This window comes from Nothoprocta perdicaria, unplaced genomic scaffold, assembly GCF_003342845.1.
Source record: "Nothoprocta perdicaria isolate Ctin4 unplaced genomic scaffold, notPer1 scaffold_3, whole genome shotgun sequence".
Classification (NCBI taxonomy): domain Eukaryota; kingdom Metazoa; phylum Chordata; class Aves; order Tinamiformes; family Tinamidae; genus Nothoprocta; species Nothoprocta perdicaria.
The window spans coordinates 2,032,861-2,051,830 of NW_020455532.1; the positions used below are offsets into that span (position 1 = coordinate 2,032,861).

The 18,970-nt window shown below is 41.1% G+C and overlaps 1 protein-coding gene across 2 annotated transcripts; it reads left to right on the forward strand.

The window, feature by feature from the left end:
- Positions 1-3,234: 3,234 nt before the first annotated feature.
- YTHDF1 (YTH N6-methyladenosine RNA binding protein 1) lies at positions 3,235-15,885 on the forward strand. 2 transcript variants are annotated; one of them, XM_026042261.1, is made up of 5 exons: positions 3,235-3,324; positions 3,698-3,722; positions 4,592-4,671; positions 8,084-9,610; positions 14,423-15,885. In XM_026042261.1, exons 1-5 carry the CDS (start codon positions 3,298-3,300, stop codon positions 14,447-14,449), a joined length of 1,686 nt encoding a protein of 561 aa, XP_025898046.1. In that variant the 5' UTR covers positions 3,235-3,297; the 3' UTR covers positions 14,450-15,885. The 2 variants fall into 2 exon arrangements, with proteins under 2 accessions (XP_025898046.1, XP_025898045.1); XM_026042260.1 differs by lacking the exon at positions 14,423-15,885 and having other exon boundaries at positions 8,084-10,379.
- Positions 15,886-18,970: the final 3,085 nt, after the last annotated feature.

The following is an 18,970-nucleotide window of genomic DNA, read 5'->3' on the forward strand; positions in this document are numbered from 1 at the left end:
TGCAGCCTCCTGTTAGCTGGGTGGCATTGCTACTCCGGGTTGTTCAGGGAAAAGAAAAAAGAACATAATGAAGCTCTTCAGAAAATACCGCTATCAGCTGGTGACTAATATATGTTCCACCATTCAGCCATTAATTACCTTTAAAGAAGGATTTGTCAGGCATTGTTATGAATCTAATGAAGCTCGTCCCACTTTTTAATTGGTGGAAAATCAGCCGTCAAGGAACATGGAACATGTAATTTTCCAATTAAATTCTGCCATAGCTTAGAACATGTTTATGTTGCGCAGAGATGTGCCTAGCGGCTTGAATGTTATTTGGATGACAAGTGAAAAGGTATGTTMTTGAGCTATTTACATGAGCAATCATCTGTTTTTCCTCAGGTAAATTCACTCAGATAGGTTGATTTTGCCTCTCTACCAATATCTGAGAGCAAGAACGGCAAATGAAGATAACAGATCAACGTGAAGGACACTGCAGAATGTGGAAGTGAAAAGGGGATGAGCCAATTCTAGGGAGTGAGCAAAAACAGATTATCCTTACAATGTAATGGAAAACAGAGGATAACAGCAACAAAGGGCTGCCAATGATGAAGATCAGGAGYAACGGCTTGTGAAAACTGAGGTCAGCTCTTGTTCTGCTCAGCTTCTTGCTATAGCTTTGCAACGAGGTTGTATGGTAAGCAACAGGAGTCTGTGATGGTAATAGCTGTTCACAGGCTACGCTTTGGATTCCCTTTCCTACGTTTTCAGAGGAGCGTGCCCGTAACACGGAAACAGAAAATAAGAAAATACACTATTTTCTGTGTGTCTGCCTTTATTTTTCACCCTAAAGTGAAGGAAATTAAAGCCAGAGCTATGTTTTAACTACATTCCACAAGGGAAACAGAGAAGATTTCACCAAGGCAATGCTTAGCCCCTTGCTCAAAATTGGAAGTCCCAAGTTTTTGCTGCAGCAAAAGGCTGTAGCAACCCCCTGTAAAAGCTAGGCAGCAAAAATGACCTTTTGTAATTTACACACTAATTACTCTATGATTTCAGTGTTAACCAAGGAAGAAAAAGATACTCTTACTTTTAGTTACACTAAGACAACATGGGATTTCACTCAACAAAGCCAAAATAAAACAAAAAAAAAATTACACCTTAAGTTACAATGGTATTCACTAAGATTAGACTGGGCTGAGATAAAATTATTCTGCTTAAGTGATAACATTCTAAATATTACTTCCTCTTATATGGTTTAGTACAGATCTCTTTTCTTGCTGGTTTTATTCCTAAAAGAATGTGTATTTCTTAATGGATAGGCAAGAAATCTCTTAAAATTACCTGGAAGAAGCAACAACTCACATTTTTCTAATGTAAAAGAAAAAATGTTCTCACAAATATGGAGTTGGGGGCATTATATGTGCACACCTTAACATACGCACTCTTTGAGTCTCAAGTGGCAGGTACAGTCTAATAGCTACAATCCCCTATAACATCAGATCCTGAAGAAAATACATTTCTAACATTCTGCCCACAGCACAGTCATGGCAAGGATGATTCATAGTCACGTAGTTTCTATATCAAGACTAGGGAACATATACAATCACATGGACTTCAAAACCATGCCCATCACCCAAGCACCCAGGACAAGCCTCCCTGACAGATGGTCTACTCTCCGCTCATGCTGCTTCCTTTCTTCTCACATTTCTTTCCAAAGCTCTGTTCTTCAGGATGGCCTTTCCACCTCCTCCAGGGACTCCGAAGAGCACAGGCCTACCAACTTTGTCCACAAACAAAACATAAGCAAACAAAAATAAGATGAAACAGGCCAGTCATTGCATGCAAACAAAACCCATGCAATACCTCAAAATGCCTCCAGATATTTCTCTGGAATTACATTCTACAGCTCTCCACTAGTTGCTGATTATCTCCTCCTACTACTAATGTGCAAGAGAGAGATGTTTTCTTTTGTTTTGGGCTGAGAGGCTCCCAGTCCTCCCTACTCAATTTGGGCACTGASTGAACTACCATTTGCTGTATTTATATGCATAACAGGATAGTGAAGCCTCTGATCATCACTGCAACATAAATAGTAAGACAGCAACATGCAGATGATCCCTGTTTCACCATGATTGTTATGATCCAGTCATCAGAACTGAAATAGGTATGAAATAGATTATCATACATTTTTCCACACTGTAACTGGTAATCTAAGAGATTAAAAATCCTTGGGAAGGGTAGGGGCTGTTTGTTCTGTGCATCATCATCTGTAAATTGCTCGTTGACATTACGCACTACCAGAAAAGGAAAAAAGTAAAAGAGAAAAGGAGAACTAGACACAATCCTGTTTATTAGATACTCCATCCATTTGGGGGGGGGTGTGCTGGAAGAAGCAAAGAAACAGTTGGAACTCAAATACCGAAAAAGGCACTGCTTTCATTAAATGCGATTTCTCATAAAGGAAATGCCAAGGCCTCCCTACAGCCTGCTTACATTCAACAGCTTATGGCCAACTTTGCCGTGCATCAGCGCGAACAGGCACAGCTCTGCGTGCGCAGCACAGCGTGGCTTCCCCTCGGCAGTGCCATGACAAAGACTGAAAACCCTGGTCCCTACTGGGCTCAAGTTAAGCTCTGCTCAGTGCGGGCTCCGTTTCACCTCCGCTGGGAGGAGGATGCCGTGAATTAACTGACAGGGCACGCGGGTGAGGGCGGCTTCTCCTCAAGCGCGGCCGGCGCCGCCATTTCCTCAGTGGCCAAGCGCAGCCCCGGGGGAGGCGGGAGGTGCCACGCGCTTCCCCAACGGGGAATGTCTCTAAGGGCCAGGAGGGCGCTCCGGCGAGCCATRGAGCGGGAAGGACGGGACATCATGGAGCCGGGAACACCGGGACAGAGCAAAGCAGGAGAGGAGGCGAGAAGCACTAAGGGGCGGTGATGGCGCCTCCCGCGCCGCCTCAGCCCGCCGCGCCCTCCTGCGCACGCGCAGCCGCCTCCCCGCCCGCGCCTCGCCGCGCTCTCCCGGCGTGCCGCGCGCGCGCTCGCTCGGCGCTGACGTCACCGCAGCCCGGCGCCCGCCGCCATTGGAGGTGGCGGCTCCGGCGCTCGCTGCGGCGGCGGCGACAGCGAGGAGGCCCCGGCGGCGGCGGCGCGGGCCGCGGGCATGTGAGGAGGCGGCGCGAGGTGCCGCAGCGGCTTCCCGCGCCCCGCCAGGAGACGCCGAGCGGCGGGCGCCGCCTGAGGGGGGGGGGCAGAGGCGCCGCCGCCCCCGCGCCGCGCGGCCCTCCCCGCTGCACCACGGCGGCCCCGCGCATGAATTATGTCCGCCACAAGCGTTGACCCTCAGGTAAGCGGCTTCCCGCCGCGGCGCGGGGCTCCCCGCGCAGCCCGGCCCCGAGAAGGCGCCTCCGCGGGGCCTCCCCTTGGCTCCCGGCGGCGGCCCCGCGCGCAGCGCGCGCTCGCGGCGCCTTCCCGGAGCGGGGGCCATTTCTAAGCAAGGCCGGGACCGAAACGAACTCCCCGGAGCCGGCCCGAACGAGGCCCCGCTCCTTAATAGGCCTTCCCCAACGCACTTTCTCCCTCCCCATGAGCTCTGTGTTTTATTTTTAATGACCATATGAGCATTTTTTTTCTGAAATTAATCTTTTCATTTCCTTCCACTCCCCCCCCCCCTTTTTTTTTCCTTCTCTATTCCTCCATCATATGCTGCGGCTTCCCAGAGACCGAAAGGGCAGGATAATAAAGGTAAGGAGCATRCTGAGATCTTGCCACTTAATTTGCTGTTGTAACCGCTGCATTTTGTGGGTATCTGTTTGCCAACAGAGGGATGCTGCTGTTAGTCCCCATGGATGAACATCTGGAACAAAGAAACTTTGTGCTTGGTTTCGAAAATAGCGTTAACTGTTGCTCTTAGGAGCCTGTTTGCATCCTACCCAATGTTACCAAGTTCATAGTGCACTGCGTGTTAGCACTAAGCAATCTTATAACAATGCTCTTAATATCCTTAAAGTAAAGCGGTTTTTAGTGKAACAGAGGCCTTCCAATCAGGATACATTTTCACATGTTTTCGAATACTCTTTTCTTGCTGTGTAAATACTGTTACGGTACAGCTGTTGACTTACTGAAGTCTACAGGCTTCTCTTAAGTAATTTTAAATAGTAGGTAAACCACTTCTGATGAGGTAAGACTATGACAATTCCTGTACTTAATCTGAAATTAAATGTTTTAAGCAAATACTCTTACTGTTGTGATTGCTAATAAGTATGTAATTGCTGAAGTTTAGAAACTTAGCTAAAGCTTGCTACTCATTCAGTTAAGGTGAAATAAAAAGCAGGTAAAATTCAGTTGATTATTTTTTGACTTAGAAGTGGTTCTCSTGGGTTGAATTGTAGGAAAAACTCAACTACTTAAACTTAGGGATTTATACTTATAGAAATTTGTGAAGCACAAATACAAAGAAATAATTTGGTTGGGGTCAAATGTGATACTTTTGTGTTTGGCAAGTCTGTGCCTTGAAGAAGAATATCACTCTTCCTAAAATAACGTCAGGGTAGAACTGTTTACTAAGGTGCTACTAAGCAGTCTTGTGATGTGTTGTCACTCTTTTCTTCCAGTACAAAATGGTTCATTACACCAGAAGGATACTGTTCATGACAACGATTTCGAACCATACCTTTCYGGGCAGTCAAATCAGGTTAGTGTCTTGGTAACTTCATTTTGTTTCTTTAGCATGCTGTGTTTGCAGCCAATTTGTACAATTGTGTAGAGGGAGCAAATTCCTTTAGTAGAAATGGAAAAAGAAATGACTAGCATATTGTGTTACTTAGTAATACAACTAGCATTTGTACTCCTGAAGCTAATATGACTATGTGTATCCAGATGGCCACCAAGTGAAAATGAGGTTAATGCTCCAACTGCTGTCTACTGATTGCTTCTCAAATTGCAGATTATTGATGCAGTTGGACTTGACAGACCATTTGATCTTGCTATTCTTTCATATGTAAGTYACATATGAGAGTTTAGGGGCTCTAGTTATGACGAGTCACCGGATTTGTCTTTAAAATAAGTCTGAAAGTTACTGTAGTTGAAATTTCTTTTTTGTGCCTTCTAGAAAAGAATATGGAGTGATTCTGCTTTCTTTTTACACTTCAGGAAGTATTTCTTTTGTGTCCTCTGAAATACCTTAAGAATTAAAAATGTGTTGTTTTTTTTTTTTTTCCCCCCAAGAGTAGGGCACTGAAATGTGAACTCTGAATTTGATCTAGTTCATTATCATGTACATCACCAAACATCCATGACTTATGTATTCTGTATAGAGAGAGGGTTAGAATATAATGCTTTTAATTCTAATAATGCTTAGCTACCAATAAGCCCAGTTATTGGGATTAAATGTACAAAGTTACTACAACTTACAGAATTCTATAATTTTCATGTCTTAATAAAGTGATACATGAAAGCACAGCTCTACTGACTGCAGTGAGAAGCAGGCATTGCACGCGAAGCTGGCGTGCTGCAACAAACACTTGTGTAGGTTGTTGTCTATTTTTAAAGTGGGAAATGACAGTAGCATTAATTAAGGCTCTGAGATCCTGCAAGAAAGACAACTGTATCCCTGAACGAAGCCTAATTATCTACTTATTCAGTCAGATATATGCCCTTTAAAGTGACTGTAAAATTAAACTGAATAAAAAAGATCTGAAAGCAACTGATTTTTCTAAAAAATACTTTAAAAATGTAAAAACTTTGACATAGCCAATACTTTGGACATGCAAAATCAAATATAGGGTGATGATACAGTTATCATCAGAAAGACAAGTTAATCCTTAAAATGAGTATTAAACATATTAGTAAAAGGTATTTTGTTTTGTGGTATCTTTATATGGAAAACTGTACCCAGTGAAAGGACCCTGTTGTTTTTCTTTGCAAACAGCTATAATCAAGTAGCAATAGTCAGTGCAGATGTAACTTGAAATGTGGTGCCGCATTGAATTGAGCACACTAAAAGAGTCTTCTGGTGCCAAGGCAACTGGATGAGGTACAACACACACTTAGATTCAAAGCAAGGCAGGTATCCAGATGTACTGCCATCTAGAACCAAAAGATTCTTGTAAGCAACAGTGTCTTACAAACAGGTTGAATACTTCAGGAGAAAGAAGGTTTCCCTTCCTAAGTAACACAAAGATTGGCTTTAAAAAAAGCAGAGAAGAGGTGTAGAGAGGTCAAGGATGAGTTGTAGCCRTGAAGGACTTCCATCAGGGAACACACTAAGGCATAAAGCTAGTCAAAATAGATTGAATGTTTTGTGGGGGTATCTACTGAAACTTTCCTTTAATCCTGTTAAAACCCTTGTGGACCTGACAGACTGTGTGCACAGAAGGCAACAGTCTAGGAAATTGTCTAGGATTTCTTAGAAATATTTTGACCCAAAACACCTGAGCTTGTTCCCCTTGATCTTAAAATAAATTTATAGAAAGCATAGAGTTAATAAGTATTACAAAGCACTGTTTGCAGCACCTCCTTCAACAAGCATTTATTTTTACATTTTTCTTATGTTATCAATGTGTTTTATCTTGAAATGTTACCAATCTCGAAGTTCCTCAAGAGAAAAAAAAGATATTTTAATACACAGCACATTGACTCTCTTAGCTTGAGAGAATTAGAAAATTCCATGCATTTTAGAGAATCTTCTTCCTAATTAAAGGTGACTTATTCGTTTTGKTAAAGATAGAGCTTCCATATGAAGGCAACAAGAGAAACAGTAGAGGTGATATGTCTCTTCAGTCAAAAATAAATAACATTAGGTTTAGACTGCTTAAATCTCAGTATTTTCTATGGTGTGTGCATATGTAAGTCTTGGCTTTTTTGGAGTCATTCTTTATAGAGAAAGGAGGGATATTGAATTAGCCTGGCATCTGGGTTTTGTGGAAGGATGTCACTGAAAAATTAGCAATAAAAATGACTCAAACACATGAGGATATTATGCTTATATCTTTAGCAAGGAGCATCTTAGTGTTCTGAGTGAACCRAGAAACAATCTTATGTTTGGAAAAATTACTTAAAATTACTAAAATGTCGGTACATTTTAGCTGATTCTGCAAAATATGTTTGCTCAATTTTGGAACCTTAATTAGGTTTTGATAGAAGTCTTAGTTCCTCCTCTTAAAAATCATTTCTCTCTATGAGTAAGGGAAGATTAGCTACTGTTTGACTCATTAACAGGAGATGTTGACCTTCCCTCCCCCTCACTGGTAATTACATTCAGAGTTTCATTTTGAAAGGGCTCCAGTATCTGGGTTTCAGGTTTTATAAAGAAGAATAATACCTATTCTAGAACAATCTATCCTTTTGCATTGCTGACTGTGAGAAATATATAGAATATTTTTAAATAAATGTGTCAGTTGAAGATTTAGATTGGAAAGAGAGAATTATCAGATCTAGAAAACAGCTGAGAGGAAGAAAAGGGAGCAAAAGCTCTAGCTTTTGAGAAGGCTTTCCTGGTTTATAACAGCATTATATGTAAAAGTTATACAGTTGTCTTGTGACAGTATGTATTTTATGATTGCCAGAAGTGCTATGAGTCACGAAATGTATTCGGTTATATAAGTGCCTTGTAATATTTTCTGATATTGATACGTGAAAAAAATCTAGAGGAAGCCACTAAATAGCCTGCAGTAATGTAACTGAGCCTGCATGGTCTCAAAATCTCAAGTACTGACTTCTGTGTGAGGCAATACTCCCAGGCCAAAAATATGGACATTTAAATTTGGCCACGAATCTTTCATTTTGAATACAGGAAATATATCTAGCATGGTTAGGATGATAGTGCTGATTTGTAAACCTACAAATTSTTTAGCTTCTTACTTGCTTAAAGTGTGGAAAAAAAGAATGCATCTCTGGTAAAGAAATGAGCAGGTGGTAATAATGCTCTTTTAGATGGATTGAGCAGTTTGTGGAATAGCAAGCTTGAACTGTGAACTAAAAATCTTTAATTAGAAATAAAAATTACTTTGGCCCTATTGTTCTTTTCTGCCTGGTGATGTACAGTGTTGTATTTTTTCATAAGTAAATTTCTTATTATCTAAAATTACTTTTTTTTTCTTTAACAGAACAATAGTTATCCATCAATGACTGATCCCTATCTGTCCAGTTATTATCCACCATCTATTGGGTTCCCCTATTCTCTCAGTGAAGCACCGTGGTCTACAGGAGGAGATCCTCCTATCCCATATCTCACCACCTATGGACAGCTCAGTAATGGAGATCACCATTTTATGCATGATGCTGTTTTTGGACAGCCCGGGGGTCTGGGAAACAATATCTATCAGCACCGGTTTAACTTTTTCCCTGAAAATCCTGCCTTCTCAGCTTGGGGAACCAGTGGATCCCAAGGACAGCAAACTCAGAGTTCAGCATATGGGAGCAGTTACAGCTACCCACCTAGTTCACTGGGCGGCACCATTGTGGATGGACAAACAGGATTTCATAATGACACGTTAAATAAAGCTCCTGGAATGAACAGTATTGAACAGGGAATGGTTGGACTTAAGATTGGTGGAGATGTTACAACTTCTGCTGTGAAAACAGTAGGTTCTGTTGTCAACAGTGCTGGGATGACAGGTGCCCTCTCTGGTAATGGTGGATCTAATGTAAACTTGCCAGTATCTAAACCAACCTCTTGGGCTGCTATAGCTAGCAAGCCTGCAAAACCACAGCCTAAAATGAAAACGAAAACTGGACCTGTAATTGGAGGAGCRCTGCCTCCACCACCTATAAAACACAATATGGACATAGGTACTTGGGACAATAAGGGTCCCGTGGCAAAAGTTCCTGCCCCCCAACAGATACCTTCTCCTCAGTCTGTTCCGCCGCCACAGCAACAAATTGTGCAGCCTGTTCCAGCTCAGCCTCCTCCATTGACCCAACCACAGTATCAGAGCCCTCAGCAGCCGCCCCAAAATCGCTGGGTAGCTCCTCGCAACAGAAATGCAGCTTTTGGCCAAAGTGGAGGAACTGGTAATGATAACAACCCAGCTGGCAGTGCCCAGCCCAACCCCGTTCCGAGTGGCGAATCCCATCCTGTCCTTGAAAAACTGAAAGCTGCTCACAGCTATAACCCTAAAGATTTTGAATGGAACCTTAAAAATGGACGCGTGTTCATAATAAAGAGCTATTCTGAGGATGATATTCATCGTTCCATTAAGTATTCTATTTGGTGTAGTACAGAACATGGCAACAAACGCCTGGACAGTGCTTTTCGTTCCATGAATAGTAAGGGTCCGGTCTACTTGCTGTTCAGTGTCAATGGCAGTGGACATTTCTGTGGAGTAGCAGAAATGAAGTCGCCTGTGGACTACGGCACCAGCGCAGGTGTCTGGTCTCAGGACAAGTGGAAGGGGAAATTCGATGTCAAGTGGATCTTTGTGAAGGATGTGCCCAACAACCAGCTCCGACACATCAGGCTGGAGAACAATGACAACAAACCAGTTACAAACTCCCGTGATACACAGGAGGTGCCCTTAGAAAAAGCAAAACAAGTGCTTAAAATTATTGCTACTTACAAGCACACGACCTCCATCTTTGATGACTTTTCTCATTATGAAAAGCGCCAGGAAGAGGAGGAGGTGGTGCGGAAGGTAAACTTATTAAAAAATTTATTTTATACACAGATATGGGGAAAATGAAATGTGAAGGCTGCTATGGTGGAAAAATGTAAGTAGGAGTTCAAAATGTTTTTGGTTTTGTGTATTTAACGACACAACAGATTGCCCTTATTTGTCTGTGACATAATTTCATGGGTTAATAAGTTTCAGAGTAAGAAGTTAAGCGGTGATACGGATAAAGGATTGTTATGTCCAATGTTGGGGGACTTTGATGTTTTATTTTAAAATAGTTAACAGAGTAGAAATTGTTTTTTGTTATAGAGTTGGATYCTGCCAGTGATTGCCACTTAACAAAAGGGTTTTATTTTTTTCTCATAACCGTGAGATGTTTGACATTGATCGGAACTGGGCCATCAAAATTTGATGCCGCTGTTGGCATCTGGAATTTGTACATCAGCTTTATGAGCAATCAGAGGGCAGCCTCATCTCGCCTGTTCAGTTGGTCTCTCTGGAAAAGAGTTGCGTAAAATTGCCAAAGTAGTTCTTAGAAAGCTTATGTTTCTCCTGCTGAAGTTACATGTATTATTATTTGGGTAAATAAAAGCTTTCAGTTCCCAGGTCTAATCTGTCTACTAGTTTTTGAAATTTTGAGTGAGGATGTAGTGAGAAATTTGGGCAGTAACCGGGAAAGAGCAATAAAGATATTTCTATACACTCCTGGGACCCCGAGACTGCCCCCAGAACCATCTGTCCCTGTCCCTCGCACTGCCCTCAGGAATGCTTTTCCCTAGGCTGTCTGACAGAGCAGTAGATGTTGGGATGTACAGTTACTAGTGAAGTAACGCCTTGATATTGATAGTATCTCATGCACTTTTGTATAGCGTTTCAATTTATTCGACAGGCTGATTTCGTGCAGTTCGCATTTGCTTCAGAATGTTTTTGAAGCAGAGGCTTAATGCGTGTTCCTGCAGCTGAAATTGAAGATGCCATTTTCAAGGCTTTATTACCATTTACAAGTGCAGATAAGATTGCTTTAAATGTCTTGCTAGAATGTACCCTTAAATTATGAAAGAGAGGAATGTGCCTTAAGAACTCAGCTCAGGTTTTTCTAGCCACCTGGTCTAATGTGCGTAGCAGACCTCAGTAGAGGAAATGAGAGTTTAATATTTGAGGTTTGTCTTGCTTTCTATGCCGCTCTGCAAGCTAAAGCTTAAATGCCTCTGCGTCAGCGCTCTGTTCCTTCAGCAGCCAGTTCCCAATTTTCATATTTGATGCAACCTCTACCTTGAGAAGATACTTGAAGTATGAGGGAATCCAGAATAGGGTCAAAAGGCCTGGCTTCCTTTTGCAAGGGTTTACAGTGTGCTGGGGGCTGGCTTTGGTTTTTGACCCTTAGCGCCTCTATGTCTCGCTGGAGGGGAGAATAATCTGTATTTGAGGAGTGGGAATACTGGGGAATTTTAAACAGTTGGAGCTTTTTTACCTCAGGTGTAATGGACATGGTATGAGGACTCTTCTTGAAGACTTAGTGGCCCTCAGAAGATAAGATGTGTGTGTGTGCGCCAAAAGCTGAAGTGGGTCTGTAGTTACTGCCCTGCTCCTCAGCTGTTGGGCTTACCACACTATGGCTTATTTTAATGTACATTATTTTTTCTCACCTTCAGTTCAAATAGATAAGGCAATATTTTTAACCAGGTCACTGCCATTTAACCAGATCAGCTTTCCCCAAACTGGATGGTTAGAGATTTGCCTGCAGAATATTTTTTTTCTGAGCATCCTCATTGGTATAGATTTCTAAGGAGAGAAATACTGTCATTTCTCCAAAACTAAAAATTGAATTCATTGCTATTTTAATTCCAYGACTTTTATTGCTATTTTACATTCATTGCTATTTTAAATTCATACTAATCATGTCTCCTGATTTAAAAATAGCCCTTATATTTTTTGTGTCAGAGAAGATGAGTACTGTCATCCTACTGATCATGACAGATAAGGCTTAACAGGAAGGTCAACAGTTACTTTGGGTCAGAGAGTAGGGAATAAAATTTGACAGGAATAGGTGTCTCAAAATGGAAGTTTCTGCAGGCTTTGTGAAAACCAGCCTTTGCTGTGTCTGAAGACTATGCACACTGATACCACCAGTGAGGAGTGTGCAACAGGAGCTGCCCTCTAAGATACCAGAGAACTCCCCAGGAGATGCGAATTCCGATTGCTCCAGCTGGATCTTCGGACCCCACATGAACAGAGCATTGTTAGGTACTCAGCAGACAACTTGTTCTCGCTCGCARTAGCGAGCGGGGAGAGAATTTGAAAGTTAGATCTTCCTCAAAGCAGCCAGACTCAAGAGAATGAAGAATCCATACATCAAACTCCTGCTTATGAGTTTCTGTGGTTTCAGACATTATCAAGGAAGATTCATATTAGCCCCTGAGAGAGAGAGAGCTACAAGGTAGGAGGGAACTACATAAGTTTAYTCAATAAATAGCATTTAATAATAAAGAGGATAACAAGGCCTAAGATGACTCTCTGAATGCCAAGAGCCTCCCACTTACTCCTCAGATACTAGGTGAAAGTGTCTGGTGTTGGCCCGTGTCCTGTCTGTATGGGACTGATCCAAGACAAGGGTAGATTTAGACTTGGGTTTATGAGAGTCAGTGGGTGAATACAAAGTAATCTTTAGAAAAGTTACGTAAGATGGAAATGAGAAAGAATAGCCTGGGAGARTGGTAGAGCAATGAAGTGGAGAAAGGATATTTCTCACATTAAAGAAAGGAAGTAGAACAATTGCTTTTTGGGAAACCTGCAGACAGGTTTGGTTTGATGCAGTTTTGTTCCAGACGTGTCATTCTAACCACCTTCTCTTTGAAATGGCAGGCAGCCATGTGCTCTTTTAATAAGAACACACTGCACCTCATATGTTATGCTATTGTTCAACTAATACATTGCATTCACTGACAGCTGGTAAGTCAACAGTCAAGAGATGGGCAAGTAGAGATAAAAAAAAAAAAAAATCTCTACCATTTTATGCTGTCTTTTTTAGGATCCTGTAGAACAATGTTAATGTTTTTGCTTGTGTCTAAGTGTTTTACTGAGAACTTTTGCTAGGCTTGTGTTGACTTTTATTATGAAAATGCAAATGTTAATATCCTACTGGAGGCAGAAACTAGTAGCCCATTGGCAAGTGTAACAGACCATATTTTTTGCTTCGGTTGGTCACAGCATAAAATGAGACCTGTTTTTAAATGGTTGGTAAACATGAAAACAAGCCTTACCTTCAAATGAAATGATTAGGAGATTCATTTTATATGGAAGGACTCTGTAGAACAAGTAAAAACAGAGTAAAAGCTGAAGGTGTTAGGTTAGGATTTGACTGTTGTTTATGCTTAGACTATTTCACAATCCTCTTACTTGAAATAGAGGGGTTTACTTTCCTAAGTAGATTCTGCACAGCTGGGGACCTCAGCTTGTCATGTCATGTAACAGCATAAAGTTACCGAGTTCAATAGCTCCATTTATTAGAGCAATTTAGTCTTTGGACATGGTGCTTGAGTTATTATAGATCATGGTTTGATGACATATTGAGTCATGTAAGCACAGTACATGCTCGAGTCTTTACATGCCTATTTTGCAGTATATATTTTACTTTAAGGTCTATTCTGATGTAAAGAAAAACAGGAAGGTGGAACTCCTATTGTGTCAGCTTGGCAGCTTGCCTAAAATAATAGGGAAAAATGCCCTGACCTAAGAATRCTGCAACATGTTTTATGGTATTTGTGTTTTCCATAGGATAGGGAAAATGTAAGCGAGKGGCAAAGTCCAGCTAGCAGTTTTCAGCTTCTGAATTGTTACATTCTAAGAAAAAAAGAAGTTAGTATTTTTGATTTGTTAATAAGAGTAAATTTCTCCCTCTGGAACTCTGTATTTGAACTTATGGATGCTTTTTGGAGTGACTTCTGGAAATTAGGATGCTCTTAAAGCAATTGCTAAGAAGTCTTCCTGTAGTAGTTACGTTGCTGAGCAGCTGGATATGCCCTTTTCTTGAGCATCTGCTCTAAGTAGCTGTACTTGTGTGCTTGGAGATACTTGGTCTTGTTATTTACTGCTTTTGTAGCACAAGTTAGAGGAATTGTGGGTTGCCTGCAGGTATCCCTTGAATTGCCTTTATCTGTTTTCTTTATTTGTGGTTAACAGAAACTTTTGAGAAAGACTTCACAGAACTGCAGGCTTCTGAACTAGATGCTTTGAGAAGCTCTGGAAGAGTTCTATCTAGCCATGCTGATATCATCAGACCAAGCAAAAGCATATAACGTTTCTCCCACCTGATGATTTCCCTTTTTTAATGGCTCTTGAAGTATTTCAGTGTCTTCCAGAGCAGTTAATAGAAAAAGTTGGGAGCAGATTTCTTAGAGAGCTCGAATCTTGTCTTTCTTTGAATGAGACTAAACTTTCAAGTCACTTGTGTACGCTAAGAGTTGTATTTCTTCTGTGGAATTCATTAACCTGCTGTCTCTTGACGAGTTTTTGATGGCTCTGCTTCTACTGCAGTAGCTGAAGTAATCCAGAAAGTAGAATTCCCCCTGTGAATGTCCATATTCCATACCTTTTTTTTCTTTGCTGTGACCTTCACGGTGAAAGAGTGCTGCTCCGTATGGAGCTGCACCGAAACATTCGAATCTTCTAACTTGGTATATATGATATACGGTAAATACCTGCTGCTACCTTTTATAAAAGTGAATAAAAATACCTGGGTACCACATCAATCTGATTATGTATATCTAATACTTATTGCTTTTTAGCTTGACTGGAATCTTTTCTATTTTTAACATTTTTTTTTTCTCTTTGCAGGAACGTCAGAATCGAAACAAACAATAAGAATAAACAAGCAGTTTGTTACATATACTAGAACTGATATTAAATTCGACTATGAGAAACAAAATTTAAGTATTCTGGTGCTGTATCTTGGCATCAGGACAAACTAAAGCTTTGAGCTCCAGTATATCTTCTCGTGCAGGGGAATTTTAAGTTGTTGCATCTTTAAGTACATTGTAGTTTATTTTTGCCCAAGTGGATCTGCATTAATTTGTATCTTTTTCTATGTAAAATTCTGTAGAAATCATTAATAAAGGTGTGTCTGTTTTTATTTTTTTAAGTTGCTAACAGTTATATTAACCTACTGTGGACCTATACATGAGCATATTAAAGTGTTAATGCTTCCCAAAGATTTCATTTTGGCTCAAATTATGTTCCTAACAAGTTAATAGACATTAAGGAGAACACATGACAAATCTCCGTTTATCTTCACCCMGAATCCTGTTTCTCCATGGCAGACATAAGAAACCATGCATTGATTTTTGTCATTTAAAAAAAAATACTTCWAGATACTGCACTTCAGAATTTTGAAATGAAAAAAATGAAATTTCAAATCACTTTGTGCAGCTGCTACGCCTCTTTAGTTACCTGTAAAATTACACTTTTAAAATTGTTAATGCGCCACGTTGTTTTTTTTCTGTCTAGTAGAAAACCAACTTGTCAGTGAAACTGTTTCTCTGGAAAATACTTCTCTTCCACATTCTGTTAAGCAGTGCTTCAGTGTGCATTTGTTAAACCATATCCTGCCGGGGGGGAGCGAGACGCTTTCTCTCAGCCATAATTCTGCTTTATGGGTTTGTAGCTTAATAATTAAATAATAATGTGATGCTATCAACATTGCAGGGGTTTTGGACAATGTGTTTAAACCTGTTTCAGCTTTCAGGTGTTATTAGTTAATTGCAGATCATTTTTAATCTTTCCCTTCATTACTCCCCCACCTCCCCCCAATCCTAATTACATTTAAAGTTTTTATACCAATAATGCTGAGCTTTAACGTAGGAACTAATAGTACGGATAATATGATGGATAATGCCTCAGATGTTTAAAATTGACAGTGTGTATGTCTATTTTTTTTTTCTGTTGGATGAGTAAAAAACCTGTTTTAAGAAACTGAATTTGCTGTCATGTTTTTGTGGAGTGAGGGGACCTTCGGAGAACCTGTCACCAACTGGAGTTCCAATTAAGCATGGAAATGGTGCTCATGTCCGCTGCTCTAGCACACTGATCTGCACGTGTTTATTGTAGAGGATCTTTTACTATATTAGAAAGCAAATATCTTCTGAAAACTATTTACTCCAAAAGGACCTCCAACTTAATTAAAATTTAAGCTGTATCATTTAGACTTGTATTTAGAACGTATAACTCTGTCTCTGGACTGTTTCTGCCTGTAAGGGGTAATGGACAGCATCAGATTAACTTTTTCCTCTAGGAGAATACAAGCCTTAATAAACAATACATATTTAGCACGTCTGATGTCATTTTCATTTTTTCCCCTCCTTGCAATTATCTTCCTGTGTTACGGTGACACCTCGTACAAACTCGTGAGTTAATTTGAAAAAGGTATTGGTTAAATAACATAGTGGTTTCCTCTCGCCACACTTTGTATTTGCTAAAATCTTTCTGCAGGGAGTATGTGGCTGCTGTGAGCATTCCCAATCCTCAAGGAAATAAGGGCATTTACAGTGGCTGTCACTTGAATTTTCCTTTCTCCTTGTGTGGTAGAGAAGCTCCAAGACTTGGAAGGTGACTACAGCCCTCGGGAGAAGGTATCGAGACCTGGGTCCCTGTGCTGAGAGTAGAGCTATTCAAATAGAAGGAAATCTCTCTGAACTCTTTCTCTTTTGGGTCTTGGCTGCATTTTACAACTTGTAATTTTTCATAGTTTGACTTTTTTAATGGAATCTTTTAAACAATATTGCATTTGTGGTTTTGGTGCCATTCAGCGAAAGCGTGTGGTACTAGTTTCCATAGTTAAGGACAACACACTTAAAACTGGTAGCTCTGCAACCAAAATGAGTTTGGTTCCATCTAGACTAACAGTCAAGTCACACAACTGTGTGTTTTGTTTAGTTTTTTAATCTGAAAAAAAAAGCAGTATTGTTGTGATTCAACTCTTGACTTAGTGTAAATGGGCACTTAAAAAAGTAACCTTGAGCAGAAACCGGTTTGGCTGTTATTGTTGGGAAGAACCGCGATGTGTCTCAACTTGCTGCCTGCTCTTGCAGGTAATAACTTCTTTTCTCTTACAGCTCCAGTGTTCGGTTTATCTTGCACGTATTCCTGTGCTAGGGCTGTACAGCAATACCTGATTTAAAGTTTAACCGAGGGTGAAATAATCACTTTATTACAGTGTTAGGCCTAAGGTAGCTCAAAGCAAGCAGACTGTGAGTCGTGTTCGTTCTCATGCAGCTGCCTTTTCAGTTTAAAAATCCGTCCTTTCATTCACTAATTCTTGARTTCTGGAGTGTTGGGGTTACAGCGGCGGGGAGAGCTTCTTCCAGCATCTGTTCTGCAATAACCAAATGCCACAGGTTGCATTTTATTTCATTAATCTAGATAACAGTTCTATAAAGAGCATGTAAGTATATTTTTTTTTTTTGGAATATGTGCTTAAAAATCACTCTTTAAACAAGTACCTCGGTGTTTTTGGAACACGTACGTGTGTGATGATACTTCTTTCTACCTAATACTTCTAAGCCCAGCGTAGCTCCCTGTCCCAGRTGGTGCCAAATACTGATTACACAGAATGAAGTTTATTTCTCGGGTTCAATTACTGGTCAGACACAGCAGCACATCTTGCAGCTCTGAAGTATAAATGTTTTAGAGCTTTGAACATGACAGCATGAGAGCCTAAATGTTTTTGCCTGCAGATAAGTCATATCAAATGCAACGCTACTGAGTATTCATCTTTGTGTAGATTATATTTGTTGCTGCAAAGGATGGGATTAAGTGATTTGAGCTTATTAGAGCAAATAACCAAGACACCATGAAAGGGCTATAAAGCCCTGTTTTTCTGCATCATTCTCCAGGTATTTTTAAAATACCAAATACCATGCATTGGGTAGAAATAATAAGTTGCGAGCAACTGTCTTCATTTTTCTTCTTTAATTTTCTATGGGACGAGAGAACATGGGGGGAAAAGTCTATTTTTTAAGAGATCTGTCATTCTGTATACGTATTGGTGGGATGTTTTTCTGGCCGGTGCTGGAGCTGTGATCCTTCCCGTTCCTGCAGCTCAGGGCGAGAGGAGAGCGCGGCTTTGTGAGCTGCTCTGCTAAAGACAGCGCCGTTTGGTCCCTACATGAGATATTCAGTACTAGCCCACAGGTGCTCTGAGACCAAGCACTGTATAGAGGTAATAGGGTTTTTTTTTTCCCCGAAAATCTCCATCTTTTCTAAATCTGCCGTTTCAGATTTCCAGGCGAGGGCAGGAGGGAGGAGCGGGGAGAGCAGTAAGTCAGCAGAAGAAACAAAAGCAATTTTTACCATTTGGGAGCAAAGAGAACTCCAAGAGATTTGCTGATGCTAAGCGCAGAGCAGCAGTAATGAGCTCCGAGGGGACATGTAATCTGCCAGTAGAGAGTAAAATGCTGGATGGGGAAAAAGAGTGATTTTTTGAGCCAGATTATGTTTCAGCTTTAACATCCTAAAGCTGTTAAGGACAGGGAAACACTGGATATTGCTGCTGCAATTATGCCAAAGCATGTGATAATTGAAGAGAAAAGCCAAAAGAAACCAACTCGGGAAAGACTGGCAGGTAGCATGACTTTGTGTGGAGGATTTTCTTTTTAATCTGTGGGGGCTAAATAATAAAYATAACCAGGGGTCTGCACTTGAGGAAGATGACGGGTCACACGGATATTCTTCCCTTGAATTTCAAAAGACTCCTAGTGAAACGGGAGCTGGTCGCAAGGTGTAAACAGCTTCAGAAACACGGACAGAGTTATCCCCCATTTCTGTGAATATGGTCTTTGCTTGGGCCTTGGGGTGCAGCCCGTTTTCCCTTTGACATTGCCCCCAAGGGACTAGTAGCGTTCTAGAAAGTAGCCGGTCCATGGGGCAAGGGAGAGGGTGAGTAGCAAGATAAAAACTGTTTCTTCAGTAGTGCCCTTTGGTCAGTGTTGTGGGCAGTTTTTCATTCAGAAATACTCAGGACCTGCAGGTAACTAGAAGCCAAAAGCCGTGGAAAAGATTCCCCTGGGAGCAGAGAGCAGGATCTGTCCTTTGTGGCGTGGGTGGCAGGACGCGGCTGGGGACCCTTGGGTACCTTATGCACCACCGGAGCTGCTATTGCTGTTCTTCCAAAGAATCAGCCTCCGGAATAAACGTCAGGATCTCTCCCACCGGATCATAGCATCCATACATGTTTATAGGTGTGCGTGTCCTGGGGTCTGGAGTTATTCCTCCCCAGGTRCAGGAGGAATTCAATTTAATTGCCACCCTTTGTTCAAAAATCAAAATACATCATTTCAGTGATTGGATTTGCACCAGTGTCTCCACAATTAGCACAGCTAGTGCATGGTG